The sequence below is a fragment of the Pelodiscus sinensis genome, chromosome 2 (genome assembly GCF_049634645.1).
Source record: "Pelodiscus sinensis isolate JC-2024 chromosome 2, ASM4963464v1, whole genome shotgun sequence".
Lineage (NCBI taxonomy): Eukaryota > Metazoa > Chordata > Testudines > Trionychidae > Pelodiscus > Pelodiscus sinensis.
Genome location: NC_134712.1, coordinates 71,427,388 through 71,445,642, shown reverse-complemented (window position 1 = coordinate 71,445,642; position 18,255 = coordinate 71,427,388). Strand labels below are relative to the sequence as shown.

The following is an 18,255-nucleotide window of genomic DNA, read 5'->3' as shown; positions in this document are numbered from 1 at the left end:
TGCTGCAAAGGTGCTTGCATGTGAGGGAAAGCAATCCAAATATATATTTGAATATATATCCAAATACAAATAAATTCATGGGCTTTTCCATTATTTCTTACTGTATTTGCTAATTGCTCAGTCTGCAATATTCATGATTAAGCATGATTATCATAGTCTGTTTCTCTTTCTAGTGAGGATTTTAGAAAACATGTAATTGAATAGTCGTGTAACCACATCAAATTGTAGCAGTTACATGGTTATTCGATAGTACCCGGGGTGGAGCTGGCAGCCAGTGCACTTCGAGCCCCCTGCCACTCCACACTGCTATCTCTCTATCAAAGGCAGCAGCATAGGGTGACGGACAGGAGCCTGTCTGTTAGGGGAGCCGGTTTAAAAAAAAAAACGGATAGAGAAAGCAGCATGTGGGGCAGGTAGCACTGCAGAGCAGGTACTAGGAGAAGGAGAGCAAGCTTTTAAGACAGCTCTCTCTGCTCCCCTCCTCCCACAAATTCAATATTTCAGCTTCCCTGATGAAACCAACTAGAAAGTAGGGATGTCTATGTGTAGACGACTACATGATTGATTGATTATCCTGGGATTATCTGTTAATCCTGTTGACTACATGAATTTCCCCCTCCCTTGCTGCCTCTGTATTAAGAGTCATCCGGGGGAAGAGGCGGGGGGGCAAATTGCTGTGTACACATTTGTCTTTTTTTCAAGTGTTACCTCCGGTTGGAAAGTTCTTTTTAACATCTGAGGACAATCTATTTATTTAATCTGTTCTGTGATATCTTGTCCATTTTAATTTTGTACATGATGCTGATGGCCAACACTTATGTCCAGTGTACTCAGTTCAAGCCACTTGCTGTGCACTGAGTTCTCAGTTATTAATTTATTTGTAACTTCTTTAGTCATTGAACTTCGCTAATTTGACCAGGAGGGCAAATACAGTAAATGGTTTGGTCACAAGTACCACAGCATGGAGTAGCTAACGGTAGTTAATGAGCAAGGATACAGTTGGAATCTTGCTTCAGTGGCACAGAGACTCCAGCCTCATATGGGATTCCAATAACTATCCAATTATAAAGAAAAATAGGGAGAAAAAGGTATTGAAATTATAATTTTAAACTAATGATCAAGAAATAGTTTATATTTTATCAATCTTGATTTTATAAAGTAGATTTGAAAAAAGAATCTGTTTTTGAACTGGAAAGCAAAATGTTTCAAAGTAGTGTTTTAAAATATCAGTGTACTTTTTGAAGTGTCACTAACCCAAGTATTAAACTTCCTTCTCTAATTAAAAAAAAAAGTAACACAATTATTCAAGAGATTAGTTGTAGATGATGGAACCCTTTGTCTGAAGGTTGCTTGTTCCAACCTAGTTGAAATCAGCAACATTGATTTTTGGTCACTATCTGCTAGATATTCGTTGGTGTAAGTGAAATTACTCTGATCTCATTCCATTTCCCAGATGAGAAGTTTCCACATTACAAAATCACCACCATAACTAGAACTAATTGGCAGATTTGGGAGAATCGAATTGGCTTGTGGACTGAATTGCACTTTCCCTCGAGATCAGGATTGAGGCCCATTGGCAGAGCTGCGTGGGGAGAGTTAACGCTGGCACTGTCAGTGCTGTACTGTGGAGAAATATAAAATCCTTTTAGTTCCACTGCTTTCTAATAGAAAACCAAATTCATTCAATCTCACACATCATCAAATTTGGGGAAATGGCAGCTCCTATCAGTAGACAGAGCCATCGAAAGGAGATACTGAAACAATGGCAGGCATGTATAAAAACTTCTTTTGAAAAATTATATGTTAATCATATCTTTATTTAATCAATATTTAGCTATATAAGGTGGAGCCACTGACAACCACTTACCTTTCCTTACAAAAATAACCCTGCCATTGTCACAAATCTTAAGAACTTTTTTGTAGCTTTCACTTCCTTTAATTCACTACTTTTCTTGTGAATATTACATAGCTCATTTCTCTTCTACTTTCCAAAAGTTCTGCCTGGCTTGATATATTCAATATAAGTGCATCCCACAGACTGTTCTTGGAGCTTGATTTGGATGTGGCTTCATGACTCTTGTACCCCAATTCTGCAATTATCTGTGCATATGCTTATCTTCGTGTATCATAGGAGTAATCCTATTGATTTCAGTGAAATCGTTCATGGTGTACATTAAACACTGCTGAAATGTTTGCAGGATTGAGGTCTCAATACACAATAGTGAGAAGGTGATACACGATTCAAGTTGTTACTAATAGTATCCTAAAATTAGGATGGAAGGCAGGAAAAGAGACATTTTTGTAATTAACTCCTTTTAGGTTTTAGTCAGTAATTGATCCTCGATATGGTCTGAACTACAGACTCAGAAGACTTTCAGATGCCTCCTAGCTGAAGGAAAGGTTTTTTGGTTGCATTTGCTATTGCAGTATATGTTTGGTTTAACAAAGAAAATGTTAAGTAGTTACCAAGGCCTGAATGCGTTGGAGCGAGGAACAAAAATACTATATGATTATTATTTTTCAAACATTTGCAGTGGATGTTACCTGGGAAGCCTTTTACAGGCCTACTGCACTGGACCTGTTGATCTCCGACTAGATAAAAATGTAGATTAGGAAGGTGTGATGAATTATATCAGATAACCATTATATTTTATTACATTAAATCAACTTTCCCTCTCAACAAAAGGGTAAGTCTATGGAGGCTAATTCCAGGTACTCGTTATTTTTGTTAGAGGAAGATAAAATAGTAAAATGAATATATTGTTAACTTTTAGCATTTTTCTATGTACCTACACTGCCTGGTAACTCTAATCATGGAGGGCAAAGCCAGAAGGGACTATCAGATCATCTAGTATGACCTTTAATTCACTTTATTATCATCCTCTGAACCTTTTAGAAGACAGCTGAGAAATTAAATATATATGATATACCATTAAAATGGTTTTCTTTTTTCTTCTTTTAGATTCAACTTTCAAAAATTGGGCCACCTTTTATCATCAAGAGTCAGCCTGTTTTGAAACCAGAACCCAGGGTTTCCCCAAGTACATCAGTCAGCAGCGGGAGGAACACTGGGGCTAGAACTCTTGCTGATATCAAGGCGAGAGCTCAACAAGCTAGAGCCCAGAGAGAGGCTGCAGCCGCAGCTGCTGTGGCAGCAGCTGCAAGCATAGTCTCCGGAGCAATGGGAAGTCCCTGTGAAGGTGGGAAGACAAGGACACTGGCACACATCAAGGAGCAAACAAAGGCCAAACTCTTTGCAAAGCATCAAGCCCGAGCACATTTACTCCAGACTTGTAAAGAAGCAAAGTCCCAGCTCAGTGCAAAGGAAGGTCCTTCATCTTTAGAGACCTCAACTCCTTCTGACACAAAGATTGAAGTTTCTACTGGTGTCATCATAGTTAATCCTAACTGCAGGTCTCCTAGCAACAAGTCTGCTCACCTCCGTGAAACTAACACTTTATTGCAGCAGTCACTGAACACAGCTACGTTGCCAGAAACTGCAACAGACATATCTGTGCACAGTTCTGATGAAAACATACCTATGCCACATTTGTGTGAGAAAAGTATCTCATCTACCTCCACTGAAAATAACAATGTGCCAATGCTTTATAGCAAACATTCAGTTCCTGTGTCTGCTTGCAGCACTGCTATGTCAGGAACAATTCAAGACCTCCCCTTTGCAAGTTCTGTTGATAAATCCTCTGTTTTAATGTCCATTGACAGTACAAACACAACCATTTCGGCTTGCAGTGTAAACATGCTGAAATCCACCCCAGGGGTTGATACCCAATGCATAGCCATTGTACCAAAATGTATTGATAACACTATTGTTCCAGCCTCTATAGACAGCACAGTCTTGTCAAATTCCAATGATGAGAAAAGGTTGCCAATATCAAGTAGCAGTGCTAATAATGCAGTCTCCAGTCAATATACCACTGTGCCAACTTCATCCATTGCAAGTACTTTGCCAAATCATCTTCCAGGTAGCTCTGTACTGATTCCCCCGGTGGGGACTACTTCTAGATTTTCTTCTGATAAGATAGCCATAACTGGATGCAATGAGCAAAGTACTGTATCCATTAACACTACAGTTAGAGCAGCTTTGAGCTGCAGTGATGCAGCTGCAGTAGTAGACTCTGTTACAAGGCCACCCATTTCAATGTTTACTGGTAATATGGTGACAGTAAGTTCTTACGACAACGCTACTAAATTAAGCGCTGACAACTTAGAAAAAAGTTCTGGACCACGAAACCGAATAGATCTGTCCTGTAAATCTCAACCAGTGAGCTTTACACAAACAGCCATGAATAGGTCTATACCTTGTAAAGTCATTGTTGATCACACTACAACATTAAATTCCAATTTGTCACTGGCTGCTTCCATTGAAAATGCAGAAAACAGCATAGATCTGCAGAGCAGACTTGTGAGGGCAGAAACTGCCTTACAAAATGTAGCATGTCCTCAAGTGTCTGTAATAAGCAGGCCCGAAATAGTCAATAATGAAAGCCTTGAGCACAGTGCTAGCTTCATAACTGTTACATCAAAGCAAGAGGGCAAAACCTTGCAATCAGCTTGTTCAGCTCTTCAAGAAGTGCCTCTTACTCCTCAAGATAAACTAATTGAGGCTGTTGCCCCCAGCCAAAGTTTTGTGGAGCAGTTACGAGGTCCTGCCACCTTTAAAAGTGAAGCAGATGCTGCCTGTGTCAATCATTATAATACTAATAACAGAATTTGTTGGCATGATGAAGAGGCAATGCATACTGACCAGCCAGTGGTCAGCCATCTCAACCCAAATAAGCATAAAGAATACACAGAGCAGACCTGTTTAAAAAATGTCAAAACAGAACCTTCAAGTTACACGCAAATCTCAGAGTTGCAGTCAAGAAATCTCATTACAAGCATTGCTGTTCCTGTTAAATCGGAAACTAGCGAATCTGACAAGTGCTTTAGAATGGACACTGAAGATTTTACGGGACCTGAAATGCCTAGCCAGACTGCAGAAATAGCCACAAGTGCACAGCCAACACAGACCTCCAAGACATCTGTTACAGATTCAATGGAGGACACTTTGTCATTGACAACGGAAACCCTAAAAAGAGTTACAAGTGCTGGAAGCTCTAGCTGTCGTTTGTCATCAGTTGAGGCCAATAATCCTCTAGTGACACAGTTACTGCAAGGCAACCTGCCTTTGGAAAAAGTGCTGCCGCAGCCCAGATCCGGAGCCAAACTAGAAATTAACAGGCTTCCCTTGCCTTTGCAAACTACCTCAGTGTGTAAAACATCAGCATCTGAGAGAAGTATGGTTGAAAATCCTTCCAGCTCACCCAATGCAGATAGTAAAGGATTTACAGCAGGCAACATTGTCCCACTGCAAATTAGAAAGCGGGAAAACCATCCAAAAAAGAGGATGGCCAGGACTGTGGGTGAGCACACTCAAATGAAATGTGAGCCTGGGAAGCTAGCAATGGACACAGATGTTAAAGTGGCTCCCTGTGTAATCAGTTCCAACGCGAATCCGTTAGGGCACGGTCAGCCATTTAAACAAGAGTGGCTGAGCAAACACGCAGTTCAAAACAGAATTGCTCACAGTCCAGAGATCAAGCAGCAGAAGAGGCCACTGCCTTCTTGCAGTTTCCAACAGAATTTATTTCATGTTGACAAAAATGGCAGTTTTCATGCAGAAGCTAGTACCTCACACAGACAGCATTTTTACCAAATGGCCATGGCTGCAAGAGGTCCCATTCCAACAGCAGCTTTGTTGCAAACTCCTTCAAAAGTCCCATCTGGCTGCAATGCATTTGCTTTCAGTAGGCACTTGGAGCAGAAGAGTTTGGGAGAGGTCAATATTTCTACAGCAGCTCACCAGCTGAGGCTAGGAAGTGTTTTTTCGCCTAATATTCAAGTTAAGGAAGGTGATGACATTGCTAGTGCCTCACAAACTCTACAGAATAAAACATTAGTGCATCCTCCTCCTCCCCCTATTCCAAACACAGAAGTCCCATCTGATCAAAAACAACCAACAGTCACTATGGAAACAATTAAAAGACTTAGTTGGCCTCAGCCAGCAGGCATCTGTAGCAATATAAAATCTGAACCTATTTCTTTTGAGGAAGGTTTAAGCAACAGCTGTGAACTGGGCATAAAACAAGCTTCCTACGATCAGAATGAAGTAAAAGAACAGTTAAAAGCATTTGCATTAAAAAATGCAGATTTCTCTTCCTATTTGCTTTCTGAGCCACAGAAGCCTTTTACCCAATTAACAGCTCAGAAAATACAAACACAGCACCCGCAGCAGCAGCAACAGCTCTGTGGAAATTACCCCACTATACACTTTGGTAGCACAAGCTTCAAAAGGGCAGCCTCTGCCATTGAAAAATCCATTGGAATTTTGGGAAGTGGCTCAAATGCTGCTGCCACAGGTCTGTCGAATCAGAACATTCAGATTCCGGTTCAGAAATTTGCTGACAGCAGCAGTGCAGATGAACTGGAACTGAAATGCTCTTGCAGGCTGAAAGCCATGATAGTGTGCAAAGGCTGTGGAGCCTTCTGCCACGATGACTGCATAGGCCCTTCAAAACTGTGTGTAGCTTGTTTGGTTGTACGGTAGAAACTGAGTCAAAGATGCAGTATCCCTTGTCAGCATGGGAGAGCAGAACAAAGTGGAGAAATTGTAACATTTTAGGCCATTTTTTCTGTTGATGCTTTGCTTCAGAATTTAGTTATTTCTGCTTGCATGACATTCCATGGAAAGAAGAAAAAAAGGTTAAAAAATTTTAAAAATTGCCAACCTGCTACTAAACTTCAATGAGCCGCATTGCTGTCAAAAAGAAAGGATATTAAAATGTCATTCCTAGCTTCTATTTATTTGCACAAAGTGCAGCACACTATTTCCCCACTTATATATTAGAACAGACCCTCTAGGTTATGAATAACAGGTTAGTTGAGCTCTCATGATTTCTAACTGCTGGGGTACTGCATTGCAGAGACAACAAGATAACTAACAACTTGACAAAAGACTGGGTTGGGTGCTGTAGCTTGGTGTTCTGTTACAAATCAGCCTGCAGACCTGCTAAATTGTCTTGCAGTTTTTCTAAGGCAATTGCTTTCCTGAACCAACCTTTACCACCCAGATCTAACTTATAAACAGTCAACCTAGCAAGAGAGAGAGACTTTAGACAGATTTAATTAAGAGAGTTTGCTCACTCCTACACAAAGCATTATGGAGGTAAGGTTTTAACTGTCAGCTGTTCTTGCTGATTCCCTCCAAATTAGATTTGTAAATGGGATTTGATTAGCTGGACCATGTCTAGAATCTTGTTGGTTTTAATGGAGTGTATAGGAAGTAACGATTTCTCCTAGAGAGCTGAGCATACTCTATTTTTCCCCTCTTCTCCCCAAAACTCCCTGTTACATCTATTGAGCTATCTATCCCAAAATGTACGTGGGTCAGATCTAGATAGAAAGCCAAGTTTTGAATTTCGATAGCATTTATGTTCCTAAGGTTGATCCCAAGGTATAATTGATTGACAAGCAATTATAGTTGAATGTTGAGCTGAATAGTAGAAAGTCAGTTATTTTCCCCTCCTGTATGATTCGCTATGTATTTAAATATGTTTGAGAGTTTTGACTTTAAAAAAAAAACTTACTTTCAAAAATGACTTAACACTACCTTCTTTTCTTAAAGATTTCAGACCACTTATAGTATCTCTTATAGACTTGGGAGTAGTGGGGGGGGGGGGGTTTAAGGGATACTGCATCTTTTAAATAATCTTCAGTATTTATCCAGTACTGTATTTATGTTGAGGACTATAGCTGCGTTCCAGATGCATTAGCTCACCATAACATCCAGGGATAACAGCAGTAATTTTGGGGTCTTGTCCACCTAAAAGGAAAATATTATAAAGGGATAAGCACATGCAGCTGTTGGAAAGAGGAAAAAAAATCTTGTCTTTTCTTTTTTTTTTCTCCAAATTCAAGAACGCAAAATGTGCGGTATGAGTATCCATGCTGACATGTGGCTGTGACCATCCAAACAAATATGAGCATAGAGAACAACGTAATTTTCCCGTTACAGTAGAACCTCACTAATATGTACACCTTACTGTCTGTACAAACAACTGACATTCTGTCTCTAGTTCTCAGTGAAACACATAATAGCAATGAGTTGAGGTCTCACATTACTTAGATTTTAGTATTTATACTATGCGTTTACTGAAACATTCTGAAGTATTGACATGAACAATAAAACTGTCAAATGAAAATACATTAAGTTATCAGTATAATTGTTTATGATCTTTTTTGCTTCCTAATTTATAACTTTTGAATTGGTCTGATATCGTTGCATATTAGTGAGGTTCTACTGTGTATTCAAATTGCATTTCGTTTTTTGTAGGACCATGTTTGCATACATAAAATTTACTGTTTCTTTTGATTGTCTATAAAAATCAGTTGAAATGTTGTAGGAAGTACATTCCAGCCCTAAGAAGTTCTGTGATGCAAGTAGATTGCTGTTTTAATGTTGTAGTGGCCTCTAAGTATTCTAAGCTTCTGCTACCAGCTCCCCTCCTGTCCCACCACATACTTGGGGTTGCTGGCCCCCCATCAGCTTATGGCGGCTGGCTGCTGGCCAACTCCCTCTCCCCTCCGCCCCCCCTTATGGGTTGACCAATTTCTGCTCCTGGCCCCTCTGTGGGGCTAGAGCAGCCCTCTGCTCATGGCGGGCTGCTCCAAGATACCACTTAACGGATATCTGGTAAGCATCACCTGTTAAAGATGATGCTTACTGGGTAATCGGTTACCCATTCACCTCCCTAGTATTTATATGAACCAGCTGAGAGCTGGGAATATTTACATCTGGCTCAGAATTACCTGTCTACCACACATATCGGTGTTTGACTTTACTTGCAATTTAAAATATATTCTACCCGTGACTGGAAAAAAAAGTGTGGCATCCAAAAATGTTATGTTTTGAATGATGGGGAAAGATATGAATAATATGATAAATTATTAATTTGTGTCAATGGCATCTTTATACCATGATCACAGTTTGCATATTTGAGATAAGATAAAATGTTACATTAAAAATTCTTTGTATAAAATGATGCCTAACAACATAACACAATTGACCAAATCCCTTCATGGTGCCAGTCCTTTGACTTCTATTTGATGCCATTAGAGTTTCATTAGGAAAGAACTTGACCCGCTATTTAAAAATATCTTGTGAGTGGTGTAAGTCATTCATAGTCATAGAGTAAAATTCTAAAAGCAGTGAGCCTGAGTCTAGCTGACTTTTAATTTGAAAATGGAACGTACGTTCCTAAATCATGCAGGTACTTTTGAAAATTTTGCCCATGATTTTACCGAGAGTACACCTAAGATGAGAAATGAATTTTGGATTGCTCCTGTTTTTGTCTTTTTTTTTTTCTGAATTTCAGTCTCCATCTCACTGTAGATTCTAGTAATTGTGCAGCTTGCACTGTTGCGCATTTAAGGTTTATGCACTGAAGAGTGGTGAGAAGCATTACTTAAGAAGACACTTCTGTGTGTTTGTGTGTGTCAGTCCATCCATCCTTCCTGCAGATATAATTTACGCACATGGATTTTTGGAAAATATCCAAAGTTTTTTTTTCTTAGTTGCAGCACTTTTGGGAGAGAGGAAGAAAGACTCTTGTGCTCTTTTCTTCCTTCCTTCCTTCCTTTTTGTTAAATCTGTCTATTTTTAGGTGTGTGTAGTTAACATTAGGGCATTTGTAGTGTGTATGTCTGTCTTTGTGCAGAACTAATTTTTGAAGCAGAAATTCCCTTAGTTGAAATAATGTAAAGCAATTGGTGAACTGGGCACTCTATATCAGCATTCTATTTTACCTGATGAGGTTTAGCACATGAAATCAGTTAACTTAAAAATAAAGTTGAGCCATAAAGGAAAAATATATGCCTCTTCTTGATGTGGGCAGTCTGTGTTAGAGTAAGTGTCAGAATGGTCAGATCTTTCAGGGTCCTGGAATTCCTTGCACAGTTTATAAACTGGTGCATATGGTGCTTTGTAATGCAGTTTCTGAATAAAATTATCTTATGCTGCACCTTCCTTCCCCTTACAAACACACGCACAATTTCAGAATAGTTATTGTAGTCTCTACTTTAGCAGTTTCGCCAAAGTGTGGTGAAGTACCAGGAAAAAAGCTAAAAAATGTCATTTGAAGGGATCATCTTAGCTGACACATGTGAACGGCCCTGCTTTAAAACACTGAATGACTTTCTACAGTTTTGTGGCAGCTGCACAGCTGTTTACCTGTTTCTGTAGAACATTGGGGAGGAAGCAAAAAACAATATTCAGTGTGGATAATCATGGACCTGTGTAGCTAAATGTTTCTGAATCTAAAAGTCCTGTTGTCTTCAGTCATCATGCTTTTGTCACTGTAAAACCAACAAAAACATTTTTAGTCTAATTTAAAGGAGCTGCTTCTTTTATAGCACATATTTCGCTTTGTACTATATTTGATAGTTACAGAATAATTTAGTCTGTAGAATAACTTTGTTGTATTTGTACTGTTCATGAATGTTACAAGAAAAGTGCTTTACTTTGTTGCCATAATTCTCTTGTACTGCTGTAAAATATTTCTTCTGCTTTACAGAAACCTAACTCAATTCACAGTTTCAGTACAGGGTTTTTTATTATTTTAATTTTGTTTAATTTGTCAGTATTTTGAATGTTTACATCTGTTTGACGTTAGCCATTCAATGACTTTTAGGGCAGTATTACTCCTGGGCTGTAACAGCAATGTGAAATCAACCCATACTTAGCATGCTTGAGAAACACAGATTTGAGGGAAATCCCTAATATGCATAGATTTTTTTTCATCAACATATGGAGAAGTAAAAACCCTCCTTCAGTCCTCTACCAAAGAAAACATTATTCCCATAGGACATGCTCAGAAATTGTTCTCTAAATCCTTGGAAAGGGGGAATAGATGATTTCAGTGGGGTTGCTACAATTTAATACTGTTATGCTTACTTTGTTACCTGACTAAATGTGACCAAGTGCAAGAAGCATTTTAACAATTTTTTAAAGACAGTGTTTTCTTTAGAATTCAGGGATCATACTTTTTCTTTAATGGTGCTGTTCATTTTTATTTAAAAAACAAAAACAGAAAACATTTGTTGCCTACAATTATGATCACTCATAAAACCATAAATTAAATAAATTCAGTTGCCTCCATATTTTTCTCTCTTCTCCCCCTTTTTTCCTTCCTGGTCCCCTGAAAATAACAACATGGGCTTCAATATTAAAATATTCTGAAAAAAAATAAAGAGATAAAATATATTTGTCAATGTTTTTCTTTTGTGCTCAGTGCATTAGGTGGGGTTTTGTCTGTGCTAGTTCATTGAATGTTCCAGTCAGTGAATGAGGAACAGAAGCACAAAATCTATACTTTTTAAAGTTGGTGAGCATTTATGGTATGATTGAGACTGAGCAGCAAGTGATACAGCATAACTGTGGCTATATGGAAATAAAACGGGATGTGAATATATTGAGTTTTAAGTAAAAGATTTACAGAACATAAAGAACAGATTAGCTGCACTATCTTCCAATGCAAGTCCTACGTATGTATTAAGTGTTCTTGGGAATCTGACTGTCAGTGCACTTGAACGCCACAGCCTGTTATGAATACCCCTCTCTCTTTCTCACCAAGAAAGAACTTAAGTCCAAACCTCAGTGACCCTTGGATGACAGCTTCCCAGTGCAAACCCATTACCCAGTGATAAAACCAGAGTAGGTTTATAAACTGTGCCTCTCATGGAAGGGCGCACAACCCTGCCTGACAAAGAGCTAGCATGAATAAACCTGCAGAGATGCTTTTTTTTATTTATTCCCCTCTAAGATAGATGTGTTTTCAGTGCCTTATGGGCAGAAGGCCTCACTCTCTCCTTTTACTCAGACTTGGCTCCTGATGTCCACCCAGCTTGCAGTGGAAGTTCCATTGAATTGCAGTATCTTCCTGTAAATAAAATTTTTCCTTCTTGTGGGAATTTTCAAGTGGCAAGGAGTATTGATGGATGTATGGGCTTTGGCCCCCTAAAAGTCCAGAACTTCACTTGGCAAGAATTCACTGGGACAAAATAATGACCACCTGGATTGAAATGAGCTCTTGTGTGTAATCCCCTTTCCTAAATCTCCTCTTTCTGTTGTGGCCTTGTTCTTGGTCTCCTGATAGTGCTCATTTCTGCCTTCGAGTTCTTCCAAGCAGCTTCTTCGATCAAGAAGCTGAGAGTTTTCCTTTACATGTAGTTTAGTTTCCTCAGGCATGTACAACCAATATAGATGACAGTGTAGGATTGAATGTACCAAAGAAGAGAAATTCCTTCTGAAGAATAACTGATAAAATTCTTGGATTTTAAAGATCTTTGTGTGTTGAATAGTAGGTGTCTCTTTCTGTTAGTCTAAAATTGAAGAGTCCATATCTTGGAAACTATTCTGAACCTTCAACTCAATGCACAGTATAATATGAGGCTCTATGTCAACTAAGTATCCAGGCTTTTATGCACAGATAGGGGAAGATGTGTTTTTTCAAAATGGATTATATGCTTCTCTACATCGTGGAAGTTGTAAACCTTCCAGGATACTGCAGTTTGGGATGCCTATGGCACAAGAGGTGAAGCTAAACCTAAATCCCTTAAGATGTGATTGTTGGAGACCACAATGTGAGCAGTCATGAATAGTGGTTGGAACTAGAGTCAGAAGTCAGGAATGGAAGTGGAATTGGCTTCAATTGAAGTGTTGTGTCTAGTTCTGGGTACCACATTTCAAGAAATATGTGGAGAAATCAGAGAAGGTCCAGCGAAGAGCAACAAGAATGATTAAAGGTCTCGAAAACATGACCTATGAGGGAAGACTTAAAGAATTGGTCTTGTTTAGTTAAGAAAAGAGACGACTGAGAGGGGACATGATAGCGGTTTTCCAGTATCTAAGAAGGTGTTACAAGGAGGAGGAGAAAAATTCTCCTTGGCCTTTGATGATAGCACAAGAAGCAGTGGACTTCAATTGCAGCAAGGGAGGTTTAGGTTGGACATTAGGAAAAACTTTGTGACTGGTTAAACACTGGAATAAATTGCCTTGGGAGGTCATATATCTCCAATGATGGAGATTCTACAAGAGCGGGTTAGACCAATACCTGTCAGGGATGATTTAAATGGCGCTTAGTCCTGCCATGAGTGCAGGGGACTGGACTCAATGACCTCTCTAGGTCCCTTCCAGTTCTAGGATTCTATACCTGGAGTTGAGGCAAGGCAGGAGTAGGGCTGGGAACAAGCAAATACATGAGCAATCCTCATCCATTGGTGAAGGCTTTGAGCAGATACAGAACTGCTGCTGGGCTTCAGAACTGGTCTTCTGACTCTTCCCACCGATCAGGCAGCCAGATATGCTCTGAGTTTGCCCCTAATTCCTAGCAACAGTGTTCCCTTTAAGTGGAGTGCTTGGGAAGCTGCCTGGGAAACATGCAGGTGCCGATCAGCTGATTAGCAGAGTGCCCACAGCTGTCCACAGCAGTCAGCATGTGTTTCTACTGGTGGTGCACATCTGCACATGCCTTAATGCACATAGCAAAATGTATTCCACCCATGATGGAAAAATTTAGAAGGAACACTGACAGTCATAATTCTGACATTCCTTCTTGCCTGACTGCCTTTTAGGTTGGGCAGAAGAAAAGTCCAGGCTTTAACTTCCTGTAGATATAAGCAGCTTAGCCTTATAAGGCAAAATAGAGCCAAGGGTGCTTATGCACAACTAATACTTAGAAAACTGAGTATTTACAAATCACCTAGTTCAAATGATACACCTCCTAAAATATTGAGAATATGTCTAACAAGTTTATTCTATGACTGAACGCTTTAAAAAAGCTGTCCGGGATCACTGCTGTCAGGAGCAAAGCCAATCTCTGGGCAAGCTTAGAGCACTGCTGGCTTGCAGTAGGCTGCCTGATAGGCTTCACCGTCTGACCGGTGGGCAGAGTCAGTAATGAGGGAGTTGCTATAAAATTAAAGTAAATGAAAGTTCAATTTTCAAAAAAAAAAAAAGTGAGCCCAGTAATTACAGTTCCATAAGCCCAGCATCCATCTATAGGCAAAGTTATACTGCAAATCCTAAGCAAGAAAAGGCATAGAAATGTCTACATGGAAATAGAATCATGACTAATCAGAAGTAGCACTCCTAAGTCTGTAGGCAGCTAAATAACTGCCGGGTGTTTGGTACTTTAGAAAATCAGATTTTGTATTTTAGATTCCTAAATGAGGATCCTAATTTTAAGTTTATGTTTTCTAAAATCTTTGCTTGCATTGCCTGGTAACTATCTTTTCTTTAAAAAAAAAAAGTCTTATCAATTGATAAAGAAACAATAGATATCATATATTTAGATTTTGTTTAGTCATTTGATATTTTAATTCATATACATTTGGGTAACAAAACTATGTAGACTGAAAAATGGTGATGAGACCAACATACTATGGAAATGGTGATTTGATTTACTTTGTGCAGTGCAACAGGAGTTGAGGTAAAGTCCATTCTTATTTAGTATTTTATAAAGATTCGGGGGGGGGGGAGGAGAAATAAATAGCACATTTCTGCAACATGGAGATACTAAATTGTGGGAGGATTTATAAATACTATTGCCAGTGGTTTTAAATATTTAATACACAAGGACCTATAAACTAGGAAGCTAAGTGGAAAATAAAAAAAAATCTGACCCCCCCCAAAATGATCATTTGGCTACTTTCTGCTTATAAATCATATGTAGCTGGTGCAGAGTCCCCAAGAATGAAGTTGGGGTAGGACAATTAATGTTGGGTTCAGAAATTGGAAAGGTAGAGGAATCATAAGAGTCCAAGAGAAAGAGAAAACAAAGAAGTGTAATGTGTAATATTATGCACTTTTAGACCCCTAGGGATGTATTGTGGATGTTGCCAGAAGAATGAGAGGAGAACATGTAGGTCTCACAAATAAATCCCCTTTCTCACCTAAGATGTGTGTCCTGAGTAGCAAATTATGATGGGACAGTATTTGTAGTGGGTAAGGTGGCCTCTGTCATGCATTTTCAAACATCCGGTAGCATGGAGGGTCAGAGAGCTGTTTGTAGCAGATTATGAAATATGGATAATATTGGCAGCTGTCAAAGATCATGCAAATGGTGGCTTGGTCCATAGAGTCATGCATTTTATTCCAGGCCCCTGAAACAGAGTGGGAATAGTGAGTTAATGGTAAGAGATCTAATGGACAATAAAATGCACCAGATCAATAAAGATTGCTGTCTTCGACTATCCAAATATTGATTGGTGGAATGTCTCACTGGTATAAAATTTAAAATCCTGTTGTTTACCTGCATCGTGTAATAGAGTATCATTCTGTGGACTATAATGCTTTGGTCTCATTTGGTGTACATATGCGGAGTGGTGTTGGTAGCTGGTGTTACGGAGAAAGTCAGTCTAGATGACACAGCAGTTCATTCTAGCCTCGAATTCTATGAGCGATCATATAAATATTAATATTGTGGCACAACTTCTCTGAAATACATTAGGAGCTACTCTTTGCACGACTGAGCATCCAAACAAAATTCACTGAAGAAATAATTGATACAGCCACTAAGTAACTGTGATGATAATATAACTGTTAAACATTTCAATAGTAGGGATTGTGCCAAAAGCTAGCACTGACACGCCAAACTTTAGTAAGGTTACTTCAAAAAATAAGGACATTGTGAATGAAGTAGCTGAACTGCTAACAAAAGTATGCAACCTGCCTTTAAAATTAGCTGAGGTACTGCAGGACTGGAGAGTAACCAACACTGTATCTATCTATTAAATAGGTCCTGAGAGTGATTTGGGGAATACATACAAGTAATTTCTGTATCAGGTAAATTGGAGGTGAGCAGTGAGGTGACAATCTGTGGACAACACAAAATTAGGTCAGCTGAGATTATAGCAGATTGTGAGGGTTTATTGACAAACCTAAGAAAGTCTTCAAACAGATGCTTCTTAGTAACTAAAGCAAAATGGATCTAATAGCACTGCTGCTTTGCACCTTGTGTAGTTATTGACACCTGTGCAAAGTGGGTGAAAAGGCTATTTGATCAAAATGGTGATTCTGAAACTCTAAAATAACTGTCTCCGAGGGTAGCAGTATTAGTCTGTAACTAAAAAAAAAAAAGTGGCTATTCTCTTGCAAAACAATTTCAGAAATCAGCTAGATTCCTTACTCTATTAACCTCGTTTAACATGGACACTTTAACTGACAGGTTTTTTCTCCTTTTTATCTCCTCCCTTTCACCCCTCTTTTCTGCTTTATAATTGACCCTTAGTGCCTCTTGCTCCGTATTTGTCATCTAAAGAAATGGGTTGTGCCCACAAAAGCTCATGATACTATTTATATATTTTGGTTAGTCACTAAGGTGCTATAGGACCATTATTGTGGGTTTTTTTGTTTTTTTTTAATCGCTGTGTCAATAGTGCCTTGAATTTGCAGCTCAGGTTCTGAAGCCTGGGAAAGGAGGTGGTTTACTCCCACAGGTTCAAGAAATGCTGTTTAGATATTCCATTCATGGTGAATAATTCTGGAATAGCTATTCCTGATTAATTCCTTGTGTGGATTCTCGAAAATAAAAATTTCTGCATAGAGAGTTAATCAGGCATAATTGTTCTACTTGGAATTCACACCTTCTCTCAAATAGAAATAATATCTCTGTGTAGACTGGTACTATCACCAGTATCTCTCTGCTGCTTATCCTGAAAGGTTGATGAGGGAAGCCCAGAGCATGGTGTTTTTGAGAGCAGAGATGGTCCATATATGGACTTGTATGTATAACCACCATACACAATCACACGATATAAAGCAGCTTAGTCTGAGCTCTGGTTACAATGTTTCCTTCCCTCAGCACTGTTCTATGACAACGGTAAAGAATGGCAAAAAAGTTTTCTGCTAACACTGAACTAGAAACTTTATCAGAATACAGGAAAGGCTATTCTGTTGCTCTTTGCCTCCCACTCACTGTGTTTCGGCATAGAGCTTCTAATAGAATATTTTCTAGCCCTTCTGCCTGGCTGCCTGCTGCAGATTTAAAGAATCAGTACCTGTATCCTCGCAGGTCCTAATATAATAGTTCTTATCATAATAATAAGATAAATCCACAAGAAAATAAAATCTCATCAATTTCTGTCAAAAGGACATGCAATGAAGAGTGAAGTGAAAGTCTTCACTTGATGAATATGTCTTCCATGGTATCTATGGCCTTTCTAAGGAAATATATACTTAAATAAGTTGTATAAAGAAAAAGCAAGCTGTCTTCCTGGTAATTCATCTGCACAGCCTATCTACCAGTCCTTCCAGTGAGAGATCATCGAACCATCCTAAAAACCCAACACCGTTTCTAGTATAAATCATGAGCTTGAGAATGGTGGAGGAATTATCCAAATGGGGTCAGTCAGAATAAAGTTTTTTTCAGTGGATAAACAGAGAGTTAAAGGTTTTATTCTAAAAATAGAAAATGAATCTACAATTTTGGTAAGTTTCTTGAGCAAAAATCACTTAAAATAATAAAAGGCTTTGGAGGAAATGATTTAATTTAGCCTTAAATGACTTATTCACCATACAGGCAGCTATAATTGCCAATAATGTGAAATGTCTTTCCTAAAGTGCATGCTGAATGAAGCAAGTTCCCTCATTATTTTCACTTCTTCTTGATTCTTTGATATAGTTGTGGCTGAGGTGACTTTACTCTGGAAGGTTTATTTAAATGGAAGTGCAGATATAAAAAGCAACTTTTTAAATGGCCAGTTACAAGTTATCTATAACTCATTCAAAGTAACCTAGTCCTGGGGGGTCTCAATTTTAACAAGACATTTGGAACTAGAATTGCTATATAAAAATAACATCTCAAAATCAAAAGTTTTACTAATGGAGTTCTGTCCAGAGTTAAAGCTATCAGAAGGCTTTATGTATAGATTTGATATCTTAATCTTTGTGCTCCTGTTCATTACATTATATAAACTTAATACATTTCCCTTAATAGAAGAAATATGAAATGTTTTACATTGCTGACTAAATTTACCAGTTACATCATTTTTATATGCATATTTCATTTAAGCACATTATTTGCCCAGCATTATTTTTATCCTTTTTATGGGCTATAATGTGCTTTTAAAAATGACATCTGAAGTTGTGCCTTCAAAATTGTTTGTTCACACAGATTTGTGTTTATTTAAAGGAATTGA

The 18,255-nt window shown here is 38.6% G+C and overlaps 1 protein-coding gene across 12 annotated transcripts in view; it reads left to right on the top strand.

The window, feature by feature from the left end:
* ASXL3 (ASXL transcriptional regulator 3) overlaps positions 1-11,320 on the top strand; it is a 160,929-nt gene extending 149,609 nt beyond the window's left edge. For all 12 annotated transcript variants that reach the window (XM_025180831.2, XM_025180832.2, XM_075920751.1 and 9 more), the window contains one exon: positions 2,963-11,320. In XM_025180831.2, the coding sequence (XP_025036616.2) occupies positions 2,963-6,607 (3,645 nt within the window). In that variant the 3' untranslated portion in view covers positions 6,608-11,320. The remainder of the gene's footprint in view (positions 1-2,962) is intronic.
* Positions 11,321-18,255: the final 6,935 nt, after the last annotated feature.